General features: G+C 42.5%; 1 protein-coding gene and 1 long non-coding RNA gene across 2 annotated transcripts; one reads left to right on the top strand and one right to left on the bottom strand.

The window, feature by feature from the left end:
- Nucleotides 1-1,290: 1,290 nt before the first annotated feature.
- On the bottom strand, nucleotides 1,291-24,522 carry FGFR4 (fibroblast growth factor receptor 4). Its single transcript, XM_081939050.1, has 18 exons — nucleotides 24,112-24,522; nucleotides 22,511-22,656; nucleotides 16,506-16,772; nucleotides 15,691-15,780; nucleotides 15,068-15,234; nucleotides 14,154-14,277; nucleotides 12,918-13,108; nucleotides 11,404-11,542; nucleotides 8,641-8,834; nucleotides 7,754-7,899; nucleotides 6,430-6,551; nucleotides 6,191-6,301; nucleotides 5,721-5,911; nucleotides 5,020-5,142; nucleotides 3,915-3,985; nucleotides 2,489-2,626; nucleotides 2,251-2,356; nucleotides 1,291-2,124 (listed from the first exon to the last, which is right to left on the bottom strand). The coding sequence occupies exons 2-18, from the start codon at nucleotides 22,602-22,604 to the stop codon at nucleotides 1,978-1,980; spliced, it is 2,421 nt and encodes an 806-aa protein (XP_081795176.1). The 5' UTR covers nucleotides 22,605-22,656; nucleotides 24,112-24,522; the 3' UTR covers nucleotides 1,291-1,977.
- LOC309385021 lies at nucleotides 11,384-12,288 on the top strand. The gene is made up of 3 exons (XR_014174147.1): nucleotides 11,384-11,499; nucleotides 11,697-11,853; nucleotides 11,994-12,288. It is a non-coding gene; the product is annotated as an uncharacterized lncRNA (long non-coding RNA).
- Nucleotides 24,523-26,070: the final 1,548 nt, after the last annotated feature.

Raw genomic sequence — 26,070 nt, 5'->3', positions numbered from 1 at the left:
AGGGACTCCTTTTGACATTTGAGGGGCTTCGACCAATCACTAGGAAGAAAATAGGGTGGCTGCTCGGCGGGTGGGGGGTGGAATAGTCCCACTGGGCTTTGCGATATCCTGAGATAGATTCCCAGGCTCTGAAAGAGTGGCCAGTTGCTAGATCAATTTCAGGGAGATGTTGGTAGTGGAGTTCATGGTGGCTTAAATGGAACAGCAGCTAATGCAGAACAGATGTTGTGCATGAGCAAACCTCGGAAGAATGGACACTCCACCATTAGCCTTCCCATACGATGTTGGAATACACAGGTGCACATGCTATGCGTGCAAGCAAGCCACACAGGTGCATGTGAGTGTGTTTAGTCCTTTCTAGGCTCAAAATCTGTTTCTTTATTAAAACACAAAAAACAGCTGCATTTCTAAGGGCTGATCTCCTCAATTTTTATCCCTAAACTGAATTTTGCCTAGCAGAGTGTGTCCAGTAAAACAAAGCGTGTAAAACTCTTCCATGGCACAGAGATGGCTCTCACTATGGTACCTACGCATTCATCGTCTCGCAACCTGGTACACTCCGGATGGCAACTCTCAGCACAATTGCATTGCCCATGGATACGGGATACTGCAGGGAGCTTCACATCTGGAGAGTGCCAAGTTGGGAAAAGTTAACAGTATTGCCGAATGGGTTTTTTCATGTTTTTCAATAAATGATGGGGAACTTTGGGGAAAATTGCAAAATTTAGGAATACTGTGCTTAGGGATGTCCTGATAAAACATCTGGCTTGGATGGGAAATGTGAAACAAGGACCCTGCCGAACATGACATCAGGCCAGAGAAAAAAAGGGTCTTATGGCCTTTAAGAATCACAAAATTGCTGGAGCAAAAGATTTGATGAACGATGCTCTACTTCCTCAGTTAAATAGCTGAAGATAACAATTCTTTCATTGGATGAGATGGGTTATGTTCACAAAAGCTCATGTTATAATAAATATATTGGAATTTGAAGTGCCACCAGATCCTATGTTGCTTTAGCTGCATTAGAGTCTCAGTGTCCTGACTTGAAAAATCAAATCAACTTCTCTCCTACAGATCATTGGGGAGGCAGATTATGACTAGCTGTTAAAAAGGGAGTTTAGACACACAATTCCTTCCTTTCTAAAGCCCCACAGATATTCACTTACACAAGAACCAAATTAACTTGCAGCATTTGAACTTCACAGATTTAGGCATACCAACTGAGGCCAGACTAGTCTTAACAATCATTCCAACCAGAGATGCAGGGGAAAAAAACCCTCCAGGCAGAGGTTCTACTCCAAAAAATAATTTATGGGTGTGGGTCATTCATGTGCATTAGAAGTGATATGTACATAAATATTTATCTCTAGGGTTATGTACAAAGGACATCAGGAGCCAGAAGGAAAGGTCCGTGTCCCAGGTAGGACATCCTTGGGATTGTGTGTCCAGATAAGGATGGGACATCTTGAGAAAGCTGGCTGGCTGACTCCTGCCAAAATCATGAAGTCTCTTTAAAGTATAATTAAATTGGGAATGGTATCAGAAAAATAAGCAGGATACCCTGTGATGCTCCTAAGAGCTCCTGCCGTTAGAGAGTGTCCTTCTTTTCAGGACTAAGTTACTATGGTCTTACTTGTCTTCAGTCAGCTGGCTGCACTGAAGGCTCAGCTAGAACAACAGCTTTGAGGGGACCTGAGATTACAAGGTATTGAAGCATCAGTATTAGTGCCCGGAGCATCGGTAGACAGATGTAAGGAAGACATCTGGTCCTTGTTGGTGAACTTTGGGCAGCAGATGTCCAGCAGATTCCAGAAGCTTGATGCGACTTTTAGTTCTTGCTAATATAGCTCCAGGCAGTTTCTTCCACCAGGGACATTCTGAGAACTTCAGTTCTCAAATTAGGTAATCCTTTAGGAATGGAGGGGGGGGGGACCCCAAAATGCCACCTTCCCTAGTGTCCACGGCCTGTCTCTCTCTTCATGTCCTTACATTATGATAAGGAAAAAGGCAAGGGGTGATTGGCAAAGGATCATGGGTGAAGACTGAATCATCGGAGGAACAGGTGCTGGTTGTGTCTTCACAGGATGGGGAATACTGTTCAAAAGGCATTGACAGGTCCAGATACTGAAAAGGGGGAAAAATACATAATCAGCATTCATAGGGATAAAGGCAAAATCCTTACTTTTTGTTACCAACAACCAGCTGTTTAGATATCTTTAGTGGAACCGTCCCCTGGGAGTTCAAACCTACCTCATCCGAGACAGCAACCAGGACTTTATCCAATCCCTCCACTAACTGCTTAAAGGTGGGTCGTTGGGAAGGTACAGCATGCCAGCACTCTCTCATCATCATGTACCTATTTGGGAAAAAAAAGAGAAGCTTCAGGCATCTATTTTCCACTGGACTGTAGCCTATGGATATGGATGCTATGCCTTTGGAAGACAAGGAGGCTGGGGAATGTGGCTTTAGGAGGCACAGTGCTACTCACAGTTCATGGGTGCAGTTGGAGGGCTTGTCCATTCGGTGACCTTCTTTCAGGAGCTTGAAAAGTTCTTCCACTGGGATGCCAGGATAGGGGGAGCCACCCAATGTAAAAATTTCCCACATGAGAATACCAAAGGACCACCTTAAAGGGAGGAAGAGGCAGGGAGAAGGTAAGAAGGCTATAAAGATCTTCAGAATGTATATTCCAAATATATATATAAAGATTTATCTTTATAGCCTAAGAAGGCTATAAAGATCTATATACATATACATATATATATATATATATGTATGTTTTCATAGGTTTTCACGGGTGTAGGTATGCTGGTCTTGTTGTATTCAGGTCTTTTCCCGTGTAAGATTGAGATTGTCTTGGCAACGTTTCGGCGAGATCCCACTCGCCATCTTCAAGCTGGTGTTTTCGGCTTCTCTCCCACCAAGATTTATAGAGTGACGGCCGCTCTGACCATGCTTTACTCGCACAAGCACGAAGCCCAAAACACCAGCTTGAAGATGGCGAGTGGGACCTCGCCAAAATGTTGCCAAGACAATCTCAATCTTACACAGGAAAATACCTGAATACAACAAGACCAGCATATATATATGAATGAAATGTGAATGAAAATTATTACAGATGTTTACCAAAATTATTTGTGACCACAAATGGCAGAGTACGGTAAATATTAAGTATCCAGTATGCAAAAACCAGGGTGAAAATAAACATTTATTTCAGGAAGGAACTAACTACTGAATAAATCAATTACAGAGAGTTTGATATAAACATTGCTCTGGCTTTGCAATGAAAACTCTGATTCATGCACTAGGAACATTAAGGAAGTGATATATAATAGATTCCAGTTATTCTCCATATTTCTAAAATACTTGGGGACGAGTTGCAATATGCTGTATTAGAAACACAGCTAATGTGCAAAAAGTCCCCGCCTCAACCATTTCCATGGACAGCTGGGAGGTATCCTTGTCTGGGACTCTAAAGTAGGTTATAGCCAGTCAGTGTAGATATTGTGGATTTAGATAGACCAACAGGTCGTCCGTCCGTCCGTCCCCAAAAAAATAAGGCAGATTTCCTCTGTTTTTTTAAATAGGTGAAAAAGATATAGCTGAAACATTTTGCAATATCTATCTATAGGTGTGAAAACTTTAGATTTGATCCACACAAGTTGATGGGAACACCAGCATAAAATCTATGTTCAACACCCTAAACAGCTATGCCTCTTTTCCTGGGACTGTATGGCAGAAGCTGCAATATCCTAGATGCCTTTTTTAGATGTCGCAGGCAGGTTTAGATTCCAAAACACTTTTGGAAGCAGATTCAAAATACTACGGAGCATTACTCAAGTTATTTTACCAGGCACGTTTCTATGGGGTGATTAGATAGTAAGAACCATCTCATCTTGCACAGTCATACTTACACATCACTTTGGTGTGTATACACTCTGTCAAACAGAGCTTCTGGTGCCATCCATTTTACAGGTAAGCGACCCTGCAGGTAAACATGAGAAGCTGTCAGTTCATTGATGCTTTTTTTTGGGGAGGTGACAAACAGCCTCTGACAAGTTCTCTCCTTCTCCTTCCAATGAATAGTATCGGTACCACAACCCTATCAAATCTTTATTTTCTAAATCACTCTCTATACTTCAAAAGTACAGATGGTCCTTATTTAGCAACAATTGGAACCAGCAACTCCATTGTTAAGTCAAGTGGTTCCCTAAAGGCTTATGAACTTAGTTCAGCTTTCCTTTGCTTTATAGATAGTGAAAGTGATGTATATGAGAGCTGGTTGTAAAGTTACTTTATCATCATTGTAGCTGTGAATGGTTGCTAAAGGAGGGAGTCATTAAATGATAGATACCGTATGACTTTGTTACCCTACCATTGGTCCTGTTCCTCTTAAAAATACTGTCAGTTGCCTAGACAGCCAGATCTTATGGGTGGTCCTGGCAATAGATAGTCACATTAACAGCCATAATAGTCAGAATAGACCCCACCCATTGTCTTCTACAAGGCCATCATAAAGGCATCACAATACAGTTTTTTGCATCAACAGAGTGCTGGAAAGGTTCCATTGCATCACTACCCTTGACTCCATCGGCTAGGCAGGAGCCAATGGGCATGGCACAGTCAATGTCTGAGAGTATTCCGTGCTGTTGGGCCTTGATGGTGAATTGTGTAATGGAAAAGCTTACTTATTCAGCAACACTCTGTTTCTTTCCTTGCAGGGCTACTAGGCAGAATTGGGTGATTTGCTGGTTTTAATGTTCTAATGACAAATGATTGGATGGGATTGGTTTAATCGTATGCAAAAGTGGCTTGTTTCAAAACAAATAAATCTAGAATAAATCCCTTGGGTTTAGATGACTAGATCAACTGATCCCTTCTTGCTATTCTGGCTGCCTTGGGGACAATATTCTTAATTTACCCATGTTTTCCCCCCATGATGCTTTGCATTTCCAAAGCACCTAAGCAACATTAGACCCTCTCGCAACCTTGTGGCCATCAAATGATCTTTTCACTCACATTGCTGGTTTTCTTATAGTAGTCTATGTCATGAACTCCACGGGCCAAACCAAAATCAGCAATTTTCATCACATTCTCTTCAGTAACAAGAACATTGCGAGCAGCCAGGTCCCGATGAATGCACTGGAAGAAAAACAAGAGTTGCATCAAACTCCAAGGACTCTGCTATACCCTTGATGTCACCATAGATTAGATTATTATTCCTTCTAACATAAATAGAAGCAGGGACTTTTTTACATCTTTCTAATTTTCTTTTTGTTAGGCCCGATATATACAACACTCTGTTGTTGGATCTCAGGCAATTCAATAACAAACTTAATATGGAATGGAATGAAGATGCCAGAGCATCAATCTATATCACTCAATCAATATATATTTTTTCTGGACCAAAGGACATATTTGGTCTGAATCTTATTCTAAGAAGTGGTCTCATTCCCTAAAGTGGCTGGACATGAGAATTTAATTGATCTTAAATTAATCAGAACTAAATAACACTACTCCTTATGATTTTAAATTTCTCCTGTCACAATAAAAACGTAATTTAGTCACCATTTTGAGAAAAGTATTGTGGTCCCAATCGAAAGCTTTGAACTCAAATTATGTATTTCTGAATCAGAGCTGACTAATACACCCAAGAGGGTTTTGTGGGGCACCATCATGACAGACAGCGGTGGACACTGTTTGGCCCAGATCCCTCTTACCCGCTTGGACTCCAGATACTCCATGCCACGGGCCACCTGGTAAACACAAGAAACCAAGTCTTTGAAGGAAAGCTGCTCCTCTGGCATCTTGGTAATGTCAAATGTATAATCAGGTGTCGGAGGTCGGCGAGCTCGCAGATACTCTCGCAAATTCCCCTTGGCAGCAAACTCCACAATCACATAGAGAGGACCTATAGTCAGATATTATGAATCACACTTGGCCTCAGAAAATGCCTCCAAAATGTCCTAACCTCTGGTCCCAATTCCACAAGTGCCCATATTTAAGTTCAGCATCCTGACAGATCCTACAATTGCAATACCCAATTTATCTCTCCCCCCCCACCAGATAAGTTCTGCTTCCATTGCATTCTGACTCATCATTTCTCAATATTTTGCCTCCCAAACATCCTCTCCTTTCCCCCAATGCCCACTGTATTTCCTGCTACCTGGCCAGAAATGAAGTCACTCACCATCTTGGGTACAGACACCCAATAGGTTTATGATATTCTTGTGTTGGTCCATTCGTTTCATCATCTCCATTTCTGAGATGAGGTCAGCCAGATCTTTATCTGTAGCATTATCTAATAAGGCAAAGAAATAAGCTTATAACGATTCCTGAAATGATATGAAGACCTGTTTTTTTAAGAATACCACCAATAATGAGAAAATTCAGAAGGATGAGGTTTTAGGCCCTATAAAATACATTTACCTTTCAGCATTTTGACAGCCACAGTGAGAGGCCGTTCAGGCCGTTCAGGATCAATCCCATAGGCTTCTGCTCTCACCACCTGCCCGAAACAGCCCTCACCTAAGGGCTTGCCTAGCACCAGCCTAGGAACAAAAAGGACAGCTTCAGAATTGGGAAGATGTGCCAGAATTAACAATGTGCTGCAGGGCTGCAACCTTGATTTTAAACAACACGCACCCCTAAATAGATTCTAAGCGTTGTGTCTTAGGCTGCTCTATGCATTACTAAAGTCACAATGGATCCTCTTAGCAGTGGAATATTATTCTTCCAGATGTCAAGACGAGTGTGGATATTGATTAGCTTTCAATAACATTTACAGGTAGTCCTCGACTTACAACAGTTCATTTAGTGACCGCTCAAAGTTACTGTCACTGAAAAAGTGACTTATGACCATTTTTCATACTTATGACCATTGCAGCATCCCCATGGTCATGTGGTCAAAATTCAGACTGTTGGCAACGGACTCATATCTATGACAGTTGCAGCCTCCTGGAGTCAGGTGGTCCACCTTTTGTGACCTTCTGACAAACCAAGTCAATGGGGAAGCCAGGTCCACTTAACAACCAGGTTACTAATTTAACAACTGCAGTGATTCATTTAACTGTGGCAAGAAAGGTCGTACAATGGGGAAAACTCACTTAACAACTGTTACGTTTAGCAACATAACTTTTGGGTTCAGTTGTGGTCGTAAGTCGAGGACTACCTATAGCAATTCCTTTTCAATACCTTTCAATTAACAGATAGTCCTATATGCCAGAAAGGAGTGACTGAAGGGCATTTTTGACATGGCCAAATATGGCATATTTGACTGGCCTGGGGTAACTCTGATACTTGGGATTTTTTTGTCTGCTGCACACTTCTTTGTGGAGCACCATTTCACAACATCCAGCTGTAAACCTACACATCTGGGAGGCCTCAGCTTGTGGAAGTTTGTTGTAAAATGAAGATGGAAGCTTCGCAGATGTGTAACAAGGTACATGTGTCATATTCCTTCTTTATTTTTTCTGAATGGGGTTGCCATTTTTGGAACTATCATCTTACCAGTATTTACTAAGTTCCATCTCAGAAAACATTAGTCTGTGGATGTAAAAAACTTGGTAACAGCAGAAAGTGTGGGAACCAGCTCCTTGTAGTATAATAAATAGAGACCTCAATAAGGAATTATAAGCATTTTCCCCCTATTTTTCATCTTTTAACAGCTTCAGTTTGTTAAGATAGTGTAAAAGTAGCTGTGCTTTTTCAGTATCAAATGCAATAAAAAAAAACCACTTCCTTATATGCCTACCTGTCCCGTGAGAATTCCCACTTGGAGTCCAACGGCAGTTCCACTTCCATAACGCCAGCTAGCATGGGAGTACAGCTTGAGGAGAGGCGAGTAACACGCATTAGCGATGTTGTGGACTTCCCTGAGGAGCTTGATTCCAAGGAGAACTGTGAGGTAAACCGAGGGCACACGTTAGATTTCTCCCCGAATGTCGTTCTGTTCCAGAGCAGCAAGAGACGGGATCTAACTCTGCTAGTTTCAAGTGACAAAATGCCACAGGTCTCTAATACACCATACAAGGTCCATCTAGTAATAATCTGTCTTTCCAGAACTGGTCTGACTCGTCTACATATGGGAAATGTAGCAGATCTGCCTTAGTAGATATCGAGAGTTCTTTTGGAGCCCTTAATGATGTAGGGAACTTGTACTTTGCAATCATTAGTGCACCACAGATTCCTATTGTTTACAATCAACATTTGTTCCATGCTACACAGGTAGGCCTCGACTTATAACATTCCATTTAGTGACTGTTCAAAGTTACAACAGCACTGAATACTGTGACTTATGACTGTAGTTATGACCTTTGCAGCATCCCCCATGCTCATGGGATCAAAATTTGGAGACTTGGCAGCTGACTCATATTTACAACGGTCGCAGTGTCATGTGATCACATTTTGCAACCTAACCCTAACTGATCAACTGCAGTGATTCACTTAGCAACGGTGGCAAGAAAAGTCATAAAATTGGGGTGAAACTCATGAACAAATGTCTCACTTAACAACAGAAATTTTGGGCTCAATTTTGGTTGTACGTCAAGAGCTACCTGCAAATAGCTTTACTCATGATTGGAGAACTTTGAAATTAATTCAGTCCTGTTATTTCAGTAGGTCAATGTTTTGGCTACATACCTGTCGGATAAGAGGAAATTTGGAGAGTTTGTGCACAGCGATGGGTTCTAGGGGCTGCTTGCGTGGCTGACTTTGCATGCGGCATAAGGAAACAATGACAATAGCCATAGCAACAGCTAAAGACCCTGAAGTGTAGATAATTATATCAGTGTATTTGATTTCAGGAGCATATGCTTCTTGGACAACTTCTTCATCTGCAAGTAGCAAATACATCTTCCGTTAATTAATTCTATAATTAAACTGACTGTCAATACCTGAAGATATTTATGGAGATGTTAAAGCAGAGGAAGAAATATTGAATTGTTTCGTGCGTGGTTGGTCTTCTTTAAAGGCAGCTATCTGGAAGCCACTTATAATTCTCTTTTTTCTGTTAAGAATGTGATCTTACATATAATAAATTATTTACAAATCTACATTTAAAAAAACAACAACTCCAAAATGTGCACATATTCACATATAACATTTATTATTGCTACCAATCATTTCTCGGCAAATGTATTTTAAAAGGCCCCTGATATATGTTAACATTCAGATGTTATTCATTTCAGTTTGAGGAATGAAACTGGCAAAAAAAACCAACAACCCATAACTATCTATACTTTTTTTCACATTACTTAAAAAAACATTATTTATTCATAGAATAGCATCATGTTTTATCCCATTTCCTTTGTTGTCATATTATTTTTCAATCAGAGGGGTGCCTGGCAATGCATTATAGCCTGTGAATGAGTGATATGGCTCCTGCCTCCTTCTAGAGCTGAAATGAGTTCAAAAGTTGCTTCAAAGACACACTGATTGTAATTTGGCCTGTCTTTTGATGTTCTCATGCTGCTGTATCGAGTCAGATGAATTTTGTGGTGGTTTGCGTTGAACATGGTGAATATTAGTGGGTTGTTGTTTCGTGCCACTATAATTTGTTAGAGGGTTGGTTTGCACTGGGTGGTGATGTCCTTTGCCTCTGGGGCTGCCACTTTCATGATTTCCTGGGATTCCTGAGACAAAGGTTTGCTTGGAAGGCTGGAGCATGGGACCGCTATTGGATATGTTAAGCTGCAAATGTCCATTACTTTTTCTCTTTATTTCTTTCCTTTTTTTCTTCCTTTCCTCCTTCCCTCTCTTTTTATTTATTTCTAATTTGCTTTCTGCCCATCTCGCTGTGAGCAATGTTCTTGGTGTGGTCAACCATCTGGCTCCTATTATGGTTCCCAAGGTTTTAGGCTTACAAAACCTCCCTCTTGTCTATCAGCAGCATCCAGCTTTTTATAACTTTCTATATGTTGTGCTATTTTGACAAGGATGGGGGAAGGAATTTGGATCTGCTCCAGAGGACTCTGCATTGATAATCTGCATATTTCCATAGGTCAGAGGAAGGAGCTGTCATGCCAAGAGATCCTTCCTTAAAGCAGAGGTGGGGAACGATGGTCCCTTTATGACTTGTGGACTTCAACTCTTGGTTGCCTCAGGAATTCTGGGAATTGAAGTCCACAAGTCATAAAGGGGCAATCGTTCCCCACCCCTGCTTAAAGTGATAGCAACTGCCTTGGGTAGTTGGTAAAACTAAATCAATTAGAAGTCTGGCTACTTTAATGTGTTACCACTAGAACAGAGATGGCGAACCTTTTTTGGCTCGCGTGCCATAAGTGGGGGGAGTGAAGGGGGGTTGTGTGCGGGAGGGCCGCACCCATAGTGCAATGCGCGCCACCCCCAGTGCGCATGCGCGCACTACAGGCGCTTCCCCCCCCCATTTTTACATGCTTTCTTCGCACTCCTCAGGCTCCATAGGCTTTATAGAAACCTGGGGAGGGCGAAAACAGCCTCCTCTGTCCCCCCGGACGCCCTCCGGAGGCTTCAGGGACCTTCAGGAGGCTTCCCTGAAGCCTTCGGAGCAGTCAAAATGACTGTCCGAGCAAACCGGAAGTGACTTCCTGTTTGCTCAGAGGGTCATTTTGAGCGCTCTGAAGGCTTCAGGGACCGTCCGGAGGCCTCCCTGAAGCCTTCGGAATGCTTAAAACGACCCTCTGAGCAAACAGGAAGTCACTTCCGGTTTGCTCGGAGGGTCGTTTTAAGCGTTCCGAAGGCTTCAGGGAGGCCTCTGGACGGTCCGTGAAGCCTTCGGAGTGCTCAAAACGACCCTCCGAGCAAACCGGAAGTCCGTTCCCGAACTTCCGGTTTGTCCGTAGGGCTGGTTTTTTATGCTCCGGAGGCTTCATGGAAGCTCATGAAGCCTCTGGAGGGCCTCCGGGGGGGCGTGGGGAGGGTCTTTTCGCCTTCCCCAGGCTCCTATAAAGCCTCTGAAGCCTGGGGAGGGTGAAAAATGGCTTTAAAAAAGGGTGAACTCAGGTGGCCAGCGCGCTCATGCGCACTGGCCAGCTAATAGGGCAGCGCCTCGCGTGCCCTGACAAATGGCTCCGCATGCCACCTGTGGCACACGTGCCATAGGTTCGCCATCACTGCACTAGAATTTCTCTCAATCTTTTAATGATATCAGCTTATTCTGACAGGGCACAAAAAGAGTTAACCAGATTTCTTTTTTCAGAAGGTTATCTGTGCATTGTCTTGTTGTAAGCAGAGCAAACTGTTTGCCTGAGCAGTAATATATTGAGGTTAGAACTGGTAAAGTGGCCTTGGGGTTATCTAAAGTTGAGTGTGCGTGTGTCTGTGTGTATTTTGTACTCTGTTCCTATCAAGAGTTTAGTTTTAACGAAGTAGCCACAAACAGCTTTCTTACAAGCCCTGAAATGTGCCACTCCTGCTCTTTCTCACCTGGAAGCACGGTAAGCCAGGCGGATTGGTAGGACAAGCCGATAGAATTTCCAGCCAGACAGGTGTATTCACCAGCATCCTCCATGGTGACATTCTGTAAGTAGAGGACTTCCACTTCTGAGCTGTTAATATCTGCTGTCTACCAGGGTAAATGCCAAAGAAGGGCAAAAGATAAACATTAGTTGTGGGCAACACAAGAGAGGTGTCCAAGCATCTCTTTGGTTGAGGAATCATTTGCTTGCTTCTACTATTAATATGTAATAATGATCTAATACTACTTCAATTCTTTCCAGTTGGTCAGGCAGCGAAGACCCTGCCAATCAAAGAATTCCAACTGGCAGGATCCAGGAAGACAGACTTTTGCCATTGCCCTTGCCCTCTGGAGCTGAGGTGGTCCCCATTCCTCAGCCCTTCTGGAAAAGACATGAAAACATAGCTCTGCAGCCTTGGGTGGGTTGCACAGAGGAGCACAGAGCTGTCAGCTGGGTTAGCTCTCTGAAACCCCTCCCTCCACCTTTTAATTAATTTTTACTATTAAATTTTAATAAACCTTCCTCTTTTAAATATCGTATACTTTTTTAATGTTTTAGTATTTTATCTGCACACCACTCAAGAGTCCCTCCATGAGTGAGAATAGGCAGTTTTAAACTTTGATAAACAAAACTTATCATATGTATGCGAAGGTCCACATTTCTGAGGAAGGTATGCTATACATGCATTATACTTGTTGCTAACTTTTATTGCTTATAATTGATTTTTTTAAAATTAAAAACCCTACGAGATTCAGGTTTCTAGCTGGAAAAGTGTTAAACTAACGATGGGGTTTTTGGGGGGCCATTAAAGGGTTTTGCTTCAGTGGTGGGTTTCCAATTCTTTCACTACTGGTTCGATCGCGCTCCTGTGCATGCTTGCGCACATGCGCCACACTTCTGCACATGCGCAGAAGAATCTAGGTGGGTGGGTGGAGCCTCTCGCTGTCGCTACTACCGCTTCAACCAACCTGGGCCAAACCGGTCCGGGAGCAACCCACCACTGGTGAGTTTCCATTTTTCAATACCAACAGTTGATACAAATGAAAATATCACTATGTTTGGACCCCGTCTTTCTTTTGGGGGACAACAAAGCTATCTTTTTTAAAAGGAAGTCACTGTATTGCAGTGGCTGTATGTTTACCAGGTGCTGCCTTCATTTGAGCATGCCTTAATTTGCAAGGTTATAGCTCAGCAACCATTTACAAATTAAAACCACTGAAAGCAAAAACACCATGTCCACCCTTGAACTGAAAGGGATGTTTAGAAAGCGACATGGGTGTTAACAGAATTCTTCAGCATGGATAGACAATAAGATCCTTTCCTTCAACCCCTCATTTTCTTTCTCATCTACCTCTTGAGGAAAGCCAATTGCTGATGGCAGGGTCTCTATAGCCCTGCCGTGTTATAAATATAAATATCACTGGGCAACATGATTTATTCTGTTCCACTCCCTTTTTTAAAAAAAAAAGTAGATCTGCTTACCTTAAGGATCTGAACATAGGGGACTCCATCTGGACCAAAACTGCTGCCATTCACTTTGATGTGTTTCAGCCACTGTATGTGGGGCTGTGCGTCACTGTATACTTTGCAAAATAACTCTACATCACTGCCCACCACTGCTGTCGTATTGGCAGGCAACCCTGCTTGCAAGATAGGTCTGTGTGGAGACCTCTCTGTCAAGAAACAAATAGGGAAAAATGTTCAATTGTCCAGCACAGCTAAAGGGCACCATATCTCTCAAGACAGGTTACTTCTGGAGTCTCCAGTACCAATAGCACTTAGACTTATATACCGCTTCACAGTGCTTTACAGCCCTCACTAAGCAGTTTACAGTCAACATATGGCCCCCAACAATCTGGGTCCTCATTTTCCCGACCTCGGAAGGATGGAAGGCTGAGTCAACCTTGAGCCGGTGAGACTCGAACTGCTGGCAGCCTATGATCAGCAGAAGTCGCCTGCAGTACTGCATTCTAAACACTAAGCCACCATGTACATCAATCACTCAACATGATTCAGAGCAGGCCAACAGTACAAAGCAAAATCAGCTAAAATACGCCATCTAATAGTAAGCAGTTTGCAATTTTCTTAACACAGCACTATTAATGGCCTTGCCGCAAAACTTTGGGGACTCATAATTTCTTCCCCACCCATAGATCAGCAGAACTTGTTATCCTTCTGATATTACATAATACCACAGGAAGACCTCCCAGCCAGGGCTGGCTCCAGAGACTCTGGGCCGATTAAGAGTAACCCCAGAGGAGACTGATAATAAAGAATGTGGAGATAAGAAAGCAAGTGCTTAATGCCCTGTCTAGTGATTCAGGCAGGGTTAATTAATTTCATCTGACTTTGTGGCCCAAGAGATCTTTGCCTTCCTTTGAAGCTAGCAGAGGATTCGGGGCTCCCCCCACCAATCTGGGGAGTCTGAGGTCAGGGCGGTGCCTCTGCCTTCCTAAGGAAAATGGCAGGCTGCCAATACCTGGAGTTTTTGCCCCTCCCGCCCCCAACTCACAAGCATTCATCAGCACAGGGACTAGGAACTTCTGAAAATGGAAATGGTCCATTTCATTTTTCAACTGTGTTCCATTTTATATCTTTGAATTGGTCTCCTTAATAGAGTCTGACTGTGTTCTTATGGCCGACAGGTTCCCCCTTGCTTTGTGTTTGCTTTCCATTAAAGGGTCCCGTTCAAGTTTTGGCAAAGGAAGGCCTTCTCACCCAGCACATCCAGAGTGTAGCTGTAGCGAATGCAGCCAAATTTATTCTCCACCAAGCAAGTATAGTTGCCTCGATCGGAAGGTACCACACTCTCCATGACCAAACTCCAGTGTTGATGCCTGAGCTGGGAATAGAAAAAGTGATGCAAGCTACTGGTTATTACTGGAGCATCCTTTGCTTTGCAGAGCTGTCAATTTTTCCTGAGCGTAAGTCTAATAGAATCTCGTATCTCAGACATGGATACTTCATCTTGGGGCAATGTTAGGAAATACAGGTAGCCCTCAAGTTACGACCACAAATTGAGCCCCAAATTTCTGTTGCTAAGTGAAACATTTGTTAAGTGAATTTTGCTCCTTTTACGACCTTTCTTGCTCCAGTAGTTAAGTGAATCACTGCAGATGTTAAAATTAGTCACACTGTTGTTAAGTGAATCTTGCTTCCGCACTGACTTTGCTTGTCAGATGGTCGCAAAAGAGGATCACATGACATACACACACACCCCAGGACACAGAAACCATCATAAATATCAGTTGTCAAGCATCTGCTTTTGATCATGTGACCACATGGATGTTGCAACAGTTGTTAAGTGTGAAAAAGGGTCGTAAGTCACTTTTTTCAATGCTATTGTAACTTTGAACTGTCACTAAATGAACTGTTGTAAATTGAGGACTACCTGTATTGTTCTGGGTGATTTAGGACAGGGAGAGTTAAAAAGAGACCAGGGCTACAGCTAGTATTTAAGGCTTTGGTAATTCTGCACATCATGAATAGTTTGCCTTCCACTTCCTCTATATTACATGTTTCTATAGTTCTCTCTACCCAAAGCCCTAATTCACAAAACCTGGTGGGCTAACCAAGAGAATGGAAAGAGAAGGTAGGGGAGGAAAGAACAATCCAACCCATTTAGGTCTTACCCGAATTCCTCCAATACGATGCTCCCCACGGAATTCCCGCCCATTCTTCAGCCAGCAGATTGAAGGGGTGGGATTTCCTGAAGCTGGACAGCGGAACTTAACCGTATTTCCTGCTGGGACCGCATGCAGCTTTTTCTCCATTCGATGAGGATGTGTCCAATAAGGTGCTAAAAAAATATATGACATGATCCATTCAGGTTTTAGTGAAGGCTTCACAAGTGTTCTTTTCTTGGGAACAAAGGTGGATTTTGTGCTATAACTGAGGCGGGGGGGGGGGGGGGGGGATGAACCTTGAACTGGCTTCCAAGAAAAGAAAAGAAACAATACAAGAGTTTAAGGAACAGAAAATGTTACACAGGCACTCAACGGTGTGCCAAAATGAACGACAGCACTGCATTCATTCTGCCTGGAATACACAACATTCTGAAAGACACTAATTGCAGGCCAAGTTATGTGCCATCCTTGGTAGCAGAGTGGTGGTAATAATTGTCCAACACTTTGGGGTTCCTTGAGATATTTGCAATGGAAGGAAGATATCTGGCCATAGTTTTCCTTGTCTTTGCTCCTAAAAGACTACAGTCCACAAGATTGAATAAGTATAGATTAATGACCCCAATACTAACCTCGATGGGCGTGTACAGGCTCCTCATTAGATTCAATAGGAGCATTCTCCACATCGCTGTCTTCATCATCATCTCCTGAACCCAATGAATCTAAAAGCAAAATGAGCACAGATGACGCTTTGTACTAAAGAACCCCCAAGTAATTATGGGACAGAGGATAGATGGCACACATTAAGAGATTTGGGTTTTTTACTGTTATACTCTTCGAGGAGAAGAGGCAAAATGTTAGGTGGATACAGGGATGGGCATTTACAAAGAGCAAATGAAGAGAGTTGGCACTGCAGTGCTAGATTTGTACTCCAGGGTTTACGCTGTAGATGTTGTTTTGCAAAGGAAGCTCCACTTTTATAGCCATCCTTGTGTTTTGGAAGATGTCTTCCAAAGGCCTGGAGTTAGTTTGTTTGTGGAGGCCCTGTGGCATTTTCTTTAGTTATGGTTGTTTTCTAATCTGAGCGGTTATTACTTTGTTAGCGTGTTTTTAATTTTGTAGTTCAATATTATAAACTGCCCAGATTGGGCAACCATAACAAATTTAATAAATTAATATGCAAAATCTGAGATATTATGATTGTTAAATGGTATAATGTGTGACAGTGCACAATCCCAATCCCTAAGCATCTCTAAGCAAGAGTAGGAAAGGCTCTGGTTTAAAATTGCACCATGCCTGCTGATGATATCCTGAGCTCAGTGGATCGTGTGATCTGATTCAGCATACCTCAAGCTGCTCCCTGTGTTTCTTTTGAAAACAGTAAATCTCTTTGGATATTTTGAAACCAGTTGGACCACTGCAATCCTTCCTAGTCTTATGCTCTTACCTACAACAGAGATAGTAAAGTTACGCAGACTTTCTCCAGTATTCCATGCATGGCATGAGTATAATCCTGAATCTTCATAGGTGGCTTCAGGGATCTCCAGCAAATTTTGCTGAATGTGGATGCGTTCACTGGGGGAAAGTTGCTTGTTTTCCTTATACCACGTGATAGCAAGACTGTGATTGGTGCTGCAGTAGAGCTTCAGCTGGCTTCCAGGATCCAAGACCAGATGCTCCTCTTCTGTCTCAAGCATGTGACTATCAAATATCTCTGTCCAATATAAAGAAGGGACGATCAATGCAAATGACAAGTTTTCCCTGCTCTCCTGTTATCTTACAAATACTTTGAGCGATGGAATGAGCCATTTAACAAACTCTACAAAGCAAAGCTATTTTTATCCCAGCATCCAAATCTTGCATCCCTAGTGTATTAAGGCACAAAAGTTGTGTAGCAGGATTTTCCATTATATATGCCAGACTTCTTCAGGCAGGTACCCTTCAGACGTGTTTAACCTGAGTATTGTTCTCATAACCATCTTCAAATAGTGCGACCAAAAAGCTCAAGGTGGAAATTTGAATTGCTACAGTCTCAACACACTAGGAAAGCTGCAGGCTGGAGAAACTCTGCTTAGCTACTCACTTTTTGTTATATCACCAATTCCAACTTTAGGAGTGATGGAAGATCTTAAGTATAGCTGCACTTAAAATGTCTGTGTCCAGATTTAACTTGGTACAGAAAAAAAAGTTTCATAACTGAACTGGGATTTACTCAAGTGCCCTCAGAACATTCTGAACCATGAACTAACAAAATGAGCTGGGTTCACACAGCAGCCTATGTTAAAATGCAGTTAGCTAGTTGTAAAGCTCAGAGTTCCGTGAGGACCTCCCTGAGTGAAACTGATCAACAGAGTAAGATTCTGCTTTGGAACGGAGAAGGAGCAGTTTGATCAAGGAGGATAGTCCAATCTGAAAAGCTGCCCAACTTATCACTCCTATCGTCATAGCAAAATTGTTTCACAATTTAGCCTCTGACACCACTGCCTTCAGATTCCTGTCTTCTGTGCTGAGGAATAATCCAATGCATGTTTGAAAACTAAGCACAGTACAAAGATTTCAAAAGTAGCAAGTGGTGTCAATCTACTATTTTCAATTCATGTAAACCTTTCATCTTCTGAAATCCACAGAGCTCAGAGCAAAAGCGCAAAATACATTATGCAACTAGAGAGACCTGTTCATACCTTAAATTTATTTTTCTTCTTTTTAAAAAAAAAATGGGTATTAAAGATGTGCTTGGTTTCTTAGGGTGTAACAGCTTAAACGTAGTACATATTTGTAACTATTGTTTTAATAAAAGCATTAATCTGGCAATGTTGTTTACATGCTAAATTTCATACATATTTTGCATTCTTACATTCTGTTTTCCTCAGAATCTTCTATTCAAATAGGTTCCCACCCAAGTGCTTAAACATTTTTGAGAATCTTGCTTTTTTTTAACTTTAATTTAGAACATTTCTAACAGATCTGGAAGATCAAATTTGGGATGTGGGGACCAGACAAATATGCAAGATATTCAGGAATCTTCGCAGTCGCTCTAACTTTAGAGGCACACACTCAATTTCTGGCTTGCTCTACAGCAAACCACAGGGTACAGCTAGCCAAAATGTTAAATTACACTGGAAAATTTGTCTCTTCTCTTTTGACTATGAATTACGCGCACAAGCCTGTGATTGTGCACAGATTTCTGCAAATCTGTCATTTGGAAGGAGAAAACAGTATCAGGTAAACACGTATAAAAGCTGAAGGCTTACTGGGGGTTATACTGTTGTTTTTTATGCTTACAGGCTAAACAGGACTTTAAAGTAATAGAGTTGTGGAAAAATGTTGCCCAATTCCACTCTTTCCACTTTGGGATTCTCCAAATCCTGTCCATAATCCCTTTTGTTCTGCATTCCCTCCCTTGCCCCGGCAATGATGTCATCAAAGCCCCTTTCCTGCCAGTCCTGGGCTGGAGAAAGGATCCCCAGGAACACTGAAGCATGACTTTCGAGCTCACATCCCCCCCCCCACTAAATTCTCTCTGTGGGAGCTCTCAATTGAGTGATCAGTCCCTGTGCCCAAGGTGACTGTTTTGACAGATTCCAAAATGAACATGTCAGGATGCCTGGGACCACTGCCCCTTCCCCCATTGTCCTGGCCCCACAGCTCCTTTCCCGCGCTCTCCTTGCCCCGGCTCACAATAGGGGCCAGCCCCTTTTTCAGCAAAGGACTCTGGCTCTCTTCTTAGCTCTTCCTCTGCTTCTACACCCCAGGATGGGGTGGGGGTGAGGAGAAGAAATGAGACAGAAAGCCTTCCCCATTACTCCTAGTTGGGCACATGCATGCCTGTGAGTCCCAAGGAGGCAACTTTGTCCCCAGCTGCACCCGTCCTCTCCTGGCCCCTCCCTTCCCCTTTAGCTCCCTCCCACACAGCTTTCCCTCAGCCCAGAGGCTTCCCTCCTTTCTTCCATTGCGTGAGCGGGAGTGAGAGGTTTCACACTCAGTTGACCACAGCTTCCCGCCTCCCTGTTTGTCTAACCTGGATTTGAACTATAATTGCTTTGGTGACCCATCCTCTCCTAACATTAGCTCCAATTGTAGGCGCACGGTCAGCAACCCATTCTACCAACTCACTCCTGAAGCAAGCTGGCTCTCCCACAGTGAAACCTGGTTAATGCCAACCCACTTAGCTGATAATGTTGCTCCCCTCTTTTTCTGAGAGGACTGTGCTCCAGGGGTGACCCACCACAAAGCAATATGTCCCAGCCTGCTCCACCAGTAGTAGCAGCAGCTGAAGCCTACTGCTTTCCATTCTACACAGCCCACTGGTTCCCTTCCCTCCTAGTACCTTAGGCTGCCAAGGGGAAGGAATTCCTGCAAATGGTGTGAATTGCAGGAATGTCCAGTTCATTCTCCCTCCCATCTGAACTTCAGGATGAGCCCTGAGACTTTTCCCGCCTGAGGCAGATTGGTCACTGGGGCCTTCTGTTCCTTTGCAAAGGGTAAAGTGATCTATATTATATCAATGCCCCGAGATCAAAAGCCTTACAAACTGGGAAGTAAGAATTACAACTGAATTCAATAATCACATCGTTGAATGTGATTTGCTTCACATTCATTAGATAAGATAGTCCATGTTAAAGTCTAAGACATTTTCATTAAGCTAAGATGAATGTTAATTAATTGCCAATTACATAGCATGCCTGTATAAATCAATTGCTGGCCTTCACCCACAATGTAGAAATCTGGTTTTGTGCAGAAGGGAATATTCCCTTGCAGCTGTTCTTTATTTTTAAAAAAACCATTAAATGCAATTGCCGAGGTAATTAAATTATTTGCTATAAATATTCCTTCCGACTGAGGAAACCATTCTGATTGGAAAGGAAGAAAACATTTCCAATCCTTTAGAAGAACATGATAAAGTCAACTTGATAAGGGGCCTCGGTGACCAATTCACAGCAAGCAGTGACTGTCCAGAGAGGGATTTCAAATGTTGAAAAACAATGTACAAATTGTGTAACTTGGACTTTTCACAAATCTAGAAAAGATTCTATTCTCAAGTTGCTCTTCTTTATCACCTTGTTTTCCAATTCCTGACCATTTCAGATTGGCAAGATCTTTCCAATTCAAAATCCTTCTACTGAGCAAGAAAATAATTAGTTTCAAATATGAAATCTGATAACGCTGACAACTCTTAACAATGTCGCTTATGGGACCGGTGAAGATGTCCTGTCGTCTTGCCACCCAAGCCATGGACTTTGACAAGCGGAATTAGTGCTAAGCAAATACCTTCTAGAGTAAAGTTCACAATTACTGTGAGACGACTTATTCAGAAACACCAAGTTTGTCACTAGGTTCTAACAAACATTATTTCTATTCTTCTTCACAAGCAGCATTGATTACAAAACTAAGTAATTTCATTAAACCGGATTTTAAAGGCAGAAGCTGCAAACTTTACCCCTTATTCTCTTGATCTTTTTTTCCTCAGGGGGCTTATGGTGCCAATCTCAGAAGAGATAGCAAAGCAGAAACTCTATATATCAACCATCACATTGCTTCCTCAGTCCATTAATGCAGGTTGCTGGATAGCAGCAAAGCGCAATGGCTAGCAGGATGTGACAGTCGGCTCAGAGGCACCCAGGCAGCTGGTTGGCACAAAAAACAATTATCCCATCTGTTTCATGGATGGGCCAGTCAGGGAAGAAGCATCTTTTTTCAAGCATGAGTGATAGTGCCAAGCACCTGGCAGGGCAATTTACTCTTATTCCACTAAGGAATCCCAGAAATGCAAACTTAAATGAATTAGATTATTCAGTAAGGTCAGTAAGACAATCTGCAAGGATGCTAGCTGTAGAAGCAACTCAAAAAATGTCAAACTATAGCAATACATAAACATATACATACATACAGTACAGACTGATAGACAGACAGGTATAGGTACAGAAAAAAGTACTACAGCTATAGCGATACAGATACAGACATATATGAGATACATGGGACAAATTTTAAAATGTATCTCCATAAGCTCCAGTCCTGTACCATCGGTCCACAACCAAACTTACAATGTACATTTCAATAAACATTACATTTTGTTAATATGATAGCAGTGCTGTAATGTTGCAATGTTATACTTCTTCAGAGAGATCTACTTCTTTCCAATTGATTCAAGTGTGCTTAGTTCTCTCCTACATTACAGACAATTAAAATATATAGCTCTTTCACAGTCAAGAATTAAGATAATTAAGAGGCAAAGTGAGAACTAGATGAAAAGATAACTATCCCTATTGTAAAATGGGAAAGAAGATTAACAATATCTCCATGACAAAGAAGCAGAAATTTGACACTATCAAGATCTTGCTTGTGAACAAAACTACTTTAGCACAGTATTTAAAGAGGTACAATTGTATGCTGACTGTAGAAAACCCGCCTGTAAATTTTACACTTGCAGTCAGAATTAGGAATTTTCTATGTGCAGAAAGCATCTTTGTGATTCTTAAATTCCAGGGAATGGGAAGACTTTTAGACTTATGGCATTTTATTTTTCCTTTTTTATTTTTTAACTGGAAGTTGAGATCTACCAGCTGGAACAGATGGAAAGTAATCTTAAGAGAGTGAGTGAAGAACATCTTTTTGAAATATACAGTAGGAATGCCATGCCTCAAAGCAATTTGCTTTTGGTACCAGCTTATAGTTTAGTTATGCAGAAATACACTCCATCTTTTTCTTTTGAATTCTCTTTCATGTTAATAGGCTTTTTAGATTAAAAGATAGGAGTCAATGACCTTTGGAAGTCTAATCACTCAAAGTTTATAAACAGATAGCTTTATATTTTACCATTCCTTAAAGGACAAAAGGAGTATACATAGCATTCCCTATGACAATTTTTCTGCACAACAGCCCTGTCAGGTAGGTTGGGCTAAGAGTTAGCAACTGGTCCAAGGTTGCTCAGTGTTTCCATGCCTGGGAATATGTACTCAAATTTTCATCTCCCTGGTCCTATAGTCCAACTCTTTACTTAACTGCTACACCACTTATTTATTTTAAATTCTAAATGATTTATACCAAGCTCTTATTGCACAAAATATTCAGAACTAACCTTGGTTAGGCAAAGAGTTGGACTTGGATCTTAGAGATTCCATTTCTTGCCACTGATTTACTACATGTCTTTGACAAACTGCGTTAGTGATAGCTTTCTGTTTTCCATCACATATTTTTCTTGTCAAAAAGACTGCTCAGGACATGGGAAATCTTCACTAAAGTAGGAGTGATTAAAAGTCAGCAGCAAAAGTCTGCTGCTGCCCACTAGTTTGAAGAACAAATCTGAAATACCTCATCACTTGCCATGATGGCTGAGGCTTGCAAGGCATATTCCTCAAAAGATCAGAGTGTCTTCTTTTGCCACAGAAAGCATCTTAATACCACTTTTCATATTCAGGAACACTATCAATAGCAATAGTTCCCAGTAACTCTCACCTGGATCCCTGGTTCCTCCTGGGGAAGCAGATATCCTAGGACATATTGTTGCGACCACCAGAACCCTAAAAAGATCACACCACAGAGCTCTCATCCTGTTGTCTTTTCTTCTTCTTCACACTGGCTCCCAACTGAACGCTCAGATACTTAATTAAAGAGAAAAATGAAAGTCACTCTTTTGTCCTGTAATACATTATCGATATGTGTAACTATCCAGGTTGGCTTCCAAACATTTAGGAAGTCAGTAGGATTGTACAGGTACAATTATTAAAGCTTTAGACTGTGCAAGTATTACTTCGCATTATCTCAAAAGAAAGACGTGGCAGGGAAGGGAATACATTCATTTGACAATCCAAATATTCAAACATTCTCAACACTAGATACAAACAACATATTTATGAAATGCTACCAAAGAAGTGAAATTGTTTTAGTAACAAATGGTCTTTAGCTTATTACAGTTTTGAAATGCAGCACTCAGAAAGTTCCCAGCAATTGTGTATTCACTGTACGATTATCTATGCTTAACTGAACCTTGGTAAATGCTATTAATCCATTATCTGAGATAATTATCTGACACAATAACCATAAACTAATCAGGCTGGCTTCACCTAGTAAACTAACATGGGGGGAGGGGTGTAGTTTGTTTACAGTTCATCCTATCTTGCATAGACAGCCAACACAAGGTTTAAGGTGTCACTCCAAGCTGTACTTTTTTGAGCTCAAAGTTCAAGAGACATGAGCTTCTATTTGACAAAGGAATCAATCCCCTAAGATCACTGTTGGCAATCATCCTGCAACACACTGAATACATCCACCTATAATTCCCCTCTTTCAAACATCTCCACAATGCCTCGTTTTCATGTGGCTTCCCAGAAGTTGTGCTGAGCAGATCTTGGGAAACTGGCCCATGCCACTGAAAAGAAAACGTGGGCTTCATAAATTACCTCAGGCAATGTTGGGGGGTAAAATGGAAGAAACACGGGCGAAGTTTCATCCTACGGCGAGGATTTAAACTACTTATCCAAAGAAAGCACACGTGCGCATTCGCAAATAACAACCCCCCCCCCCGCTCCTCCGCGCGCGCTCCAACAACGCAGGATTACTGCCATTGAAATGAATGGATTTAAGTGGCATGTAAGAATTCAAGCCCCGTTTCGCTTAAGCACGGTTTTGGGTTGTGTTTGTGAAAAAGTTGCGTCTAGCCGCAGGTGAAGAAGATGCTTAGAGTGGAACGAGCGCGGATCTGCCTTGTCACTTACGCGCGGCGCGGGTGGGCACGGTGCACGTTCGCAGCGCACGGTGTGGACGTGAGGCCAGGGAACAAGTTGCGCTTACCGATGTCCTCCCGAGAACAGCTTAATTTTTAAACCGGGGAGACGGGAAAAATAAAGTTTCTACGCAGCCGGAAGGTTTAGTAACAGATTTACAGGCTCTCCGGGTCAAAGTCGACTACATTAGCCACCCCGGAAGGTCTCCGGGTTCCCGTGGGCAAGACCTCGGAGTTCCTCTCGCCCCGCTGTCCGCTTTCGGAGAGAAGAGCGCCGATCCCCTCCTTCCCATTCCCATCCTCGGTGCCTCAAGGCAAGAAACCAGGCACCTACCTTTCCTCCTCCAGCCGGCTTTAAAAGCTGTCCCCAACTACTCCGTCTTCCCGGGCTCCGTCCCTCGGAGGGTAGGAAGAAAAGGATGCGCCAGGGTCTCGGTCTTTGGCCGCGGCGCTTCGTCCCGCGCAAGCATAAATCCGGCAAGGCGCCGCCGCCGCCGCCAACCTTCAGCGTTCTTCTCTGGATCTTCCCGAAGCGAAAAACGCGGCCGCGTCCAGAGCCGGATTCCACTTCGTGAGCTTTCTGTCGGCTTCTGCAATAGGCGCTGGGACTTTGTAGCGAAAGCTCTCAAGTTACACCCCCGCGAAGCGCACAGCCGGCCCGCTCCGAGCCAACAATGGGCCGCGAAAAGAGCCAGGCCGGAGGGGGAGGATCAGAGGGGCCTGCCCCGCCCCCGCCCCGTCCCCTCCTTCTGCCGCTTCCCTCGCCAGCGCCGGGGCCTTTTTACACTCACATTAGCTAAATTCTCTCCCCCAAAGCTTCGGCGAAGGGGATTAAGCAGAGTTCAATCTCGCCCAGCTTTTTGCTTCCTCTCTGCTTATAATGGTAACTAGAGATACGACTCATTAAACTTCGGCTCAAGGAGAACTTTTCATCCGAAGACAAAAAGTGAGCCGGTGGGGGGAAATTAAAAGCCCGCGGAAGGAGAAAGAGGAGGAACACACTTTAATCCAAATTATGCAGACTTTTAATTTATTTTGAGTACGTCTGACAAAATGAATATTCATGTAAAAAGGCATGATTTTTGCACCTGCCGAAGCCACTGCTGCATGAAGTGCTTCCGATAAAGGTGGTGGGTGGGTTTGAAATTAGCTTGCTTCATTATTCTTTAGGTATATCAGTTTCTATAATCCAATAAGCAAACTTCATTTTAATAATAGGTAATTTGGGAAATAGCGTGATCCACTAATCTCTGCAATCAGACTGAGGCTTCTAAATGTTATTCCAGGAAAAGGCAGAAAAACGACCAACAAAAGTGTGTCTCATTTACTGCATCACACTCAGAAGACTTGTCACAGGAGATGTATCGTAAATATGGACTTATGATACATGTCTAGGTCAGGGGTCACCAACCTTTTGGACCTCTGGGACCATTAAATTCATAATTTTAAATCCTGCGGACCACTAATATCATATTTTTTTAAAAAAAGATAAATAGTATTTAGAGCAATATAAAAATGGAAATAATAATTTTCTGCGGACCACCAAAATTTTCTTATGGACCACCAGTAGTCCACCAGTTGGTGACCGCTGGTCTAGATTGTACAAGATAAGAGCTGCGAGAGAAAAAGATCGTAAGGAAGTGGGTAGAATGTAAGGCGAAGGTGTGAAAGAAGCTTTCAGGGGTGTGTGCGTACACTCAGGTGGGAAAGTCAGCATTTTCAAGATGGTGTTCTAATAAGATCTAATAACAAGACATGCAACTGAGATAAAATCAGAATATATGTTGGTTTTTCATCTCCCTACCCCCACCTTTTAAAAACCTCATGCAAATTCTAATTAAAGTTATTCAAGGAAGATTATCCCTATACTGCATATTTTTCAAGATTTTTTTTATGAACATGCTTTAGACAATTCTGAGTGCTGAGGTTCACACCCTCCCCAACTATCAAAATAGGAGAGAAAATTTAGAGAATCCCAGGAACTTTGGTTTGTTTTTACTGGAAAACCTCTCTGGAAACCTGCCTTCAGCCATCTCCCCACCAACCTCCCTTCCCCCTCATTGTTGTTAATCAGTATGCCAGTTCTGGCAACTGGGAAAAGAGAGTCTAGGAAAGTGGCTAAGAGAATCGGATGTAAGCTTGCTGAAGGAGATAGTGAGATAGTGGGGATGGTCATTCCTCCCTATTCTGCACACTGAAATAAACCAAGAACAATAGCAGAAGTTTTCCCTCAGGCTCTGTCACACCCAACAATCTTCGGAGGAGCCAAACTGTCTGCGCATGTTATCAGGAC

Source organism: Natrix helvetica (assembly GCF_964273705.1).
Source record: "Natrix helvetica genome assembly, chromosome: 1".
NCBI classification, from domain to species: domain Eukaryota; kingdom Metazoa; phylum Chordata; class Lepidosauria; order Squamata; family Natricidae; genus Natrix; species Natrix helvetica.
Note: the sequence above shows the minus strand (reverse complement) of the source record. Positions and strands in the feature narration are given on the sequence as shown.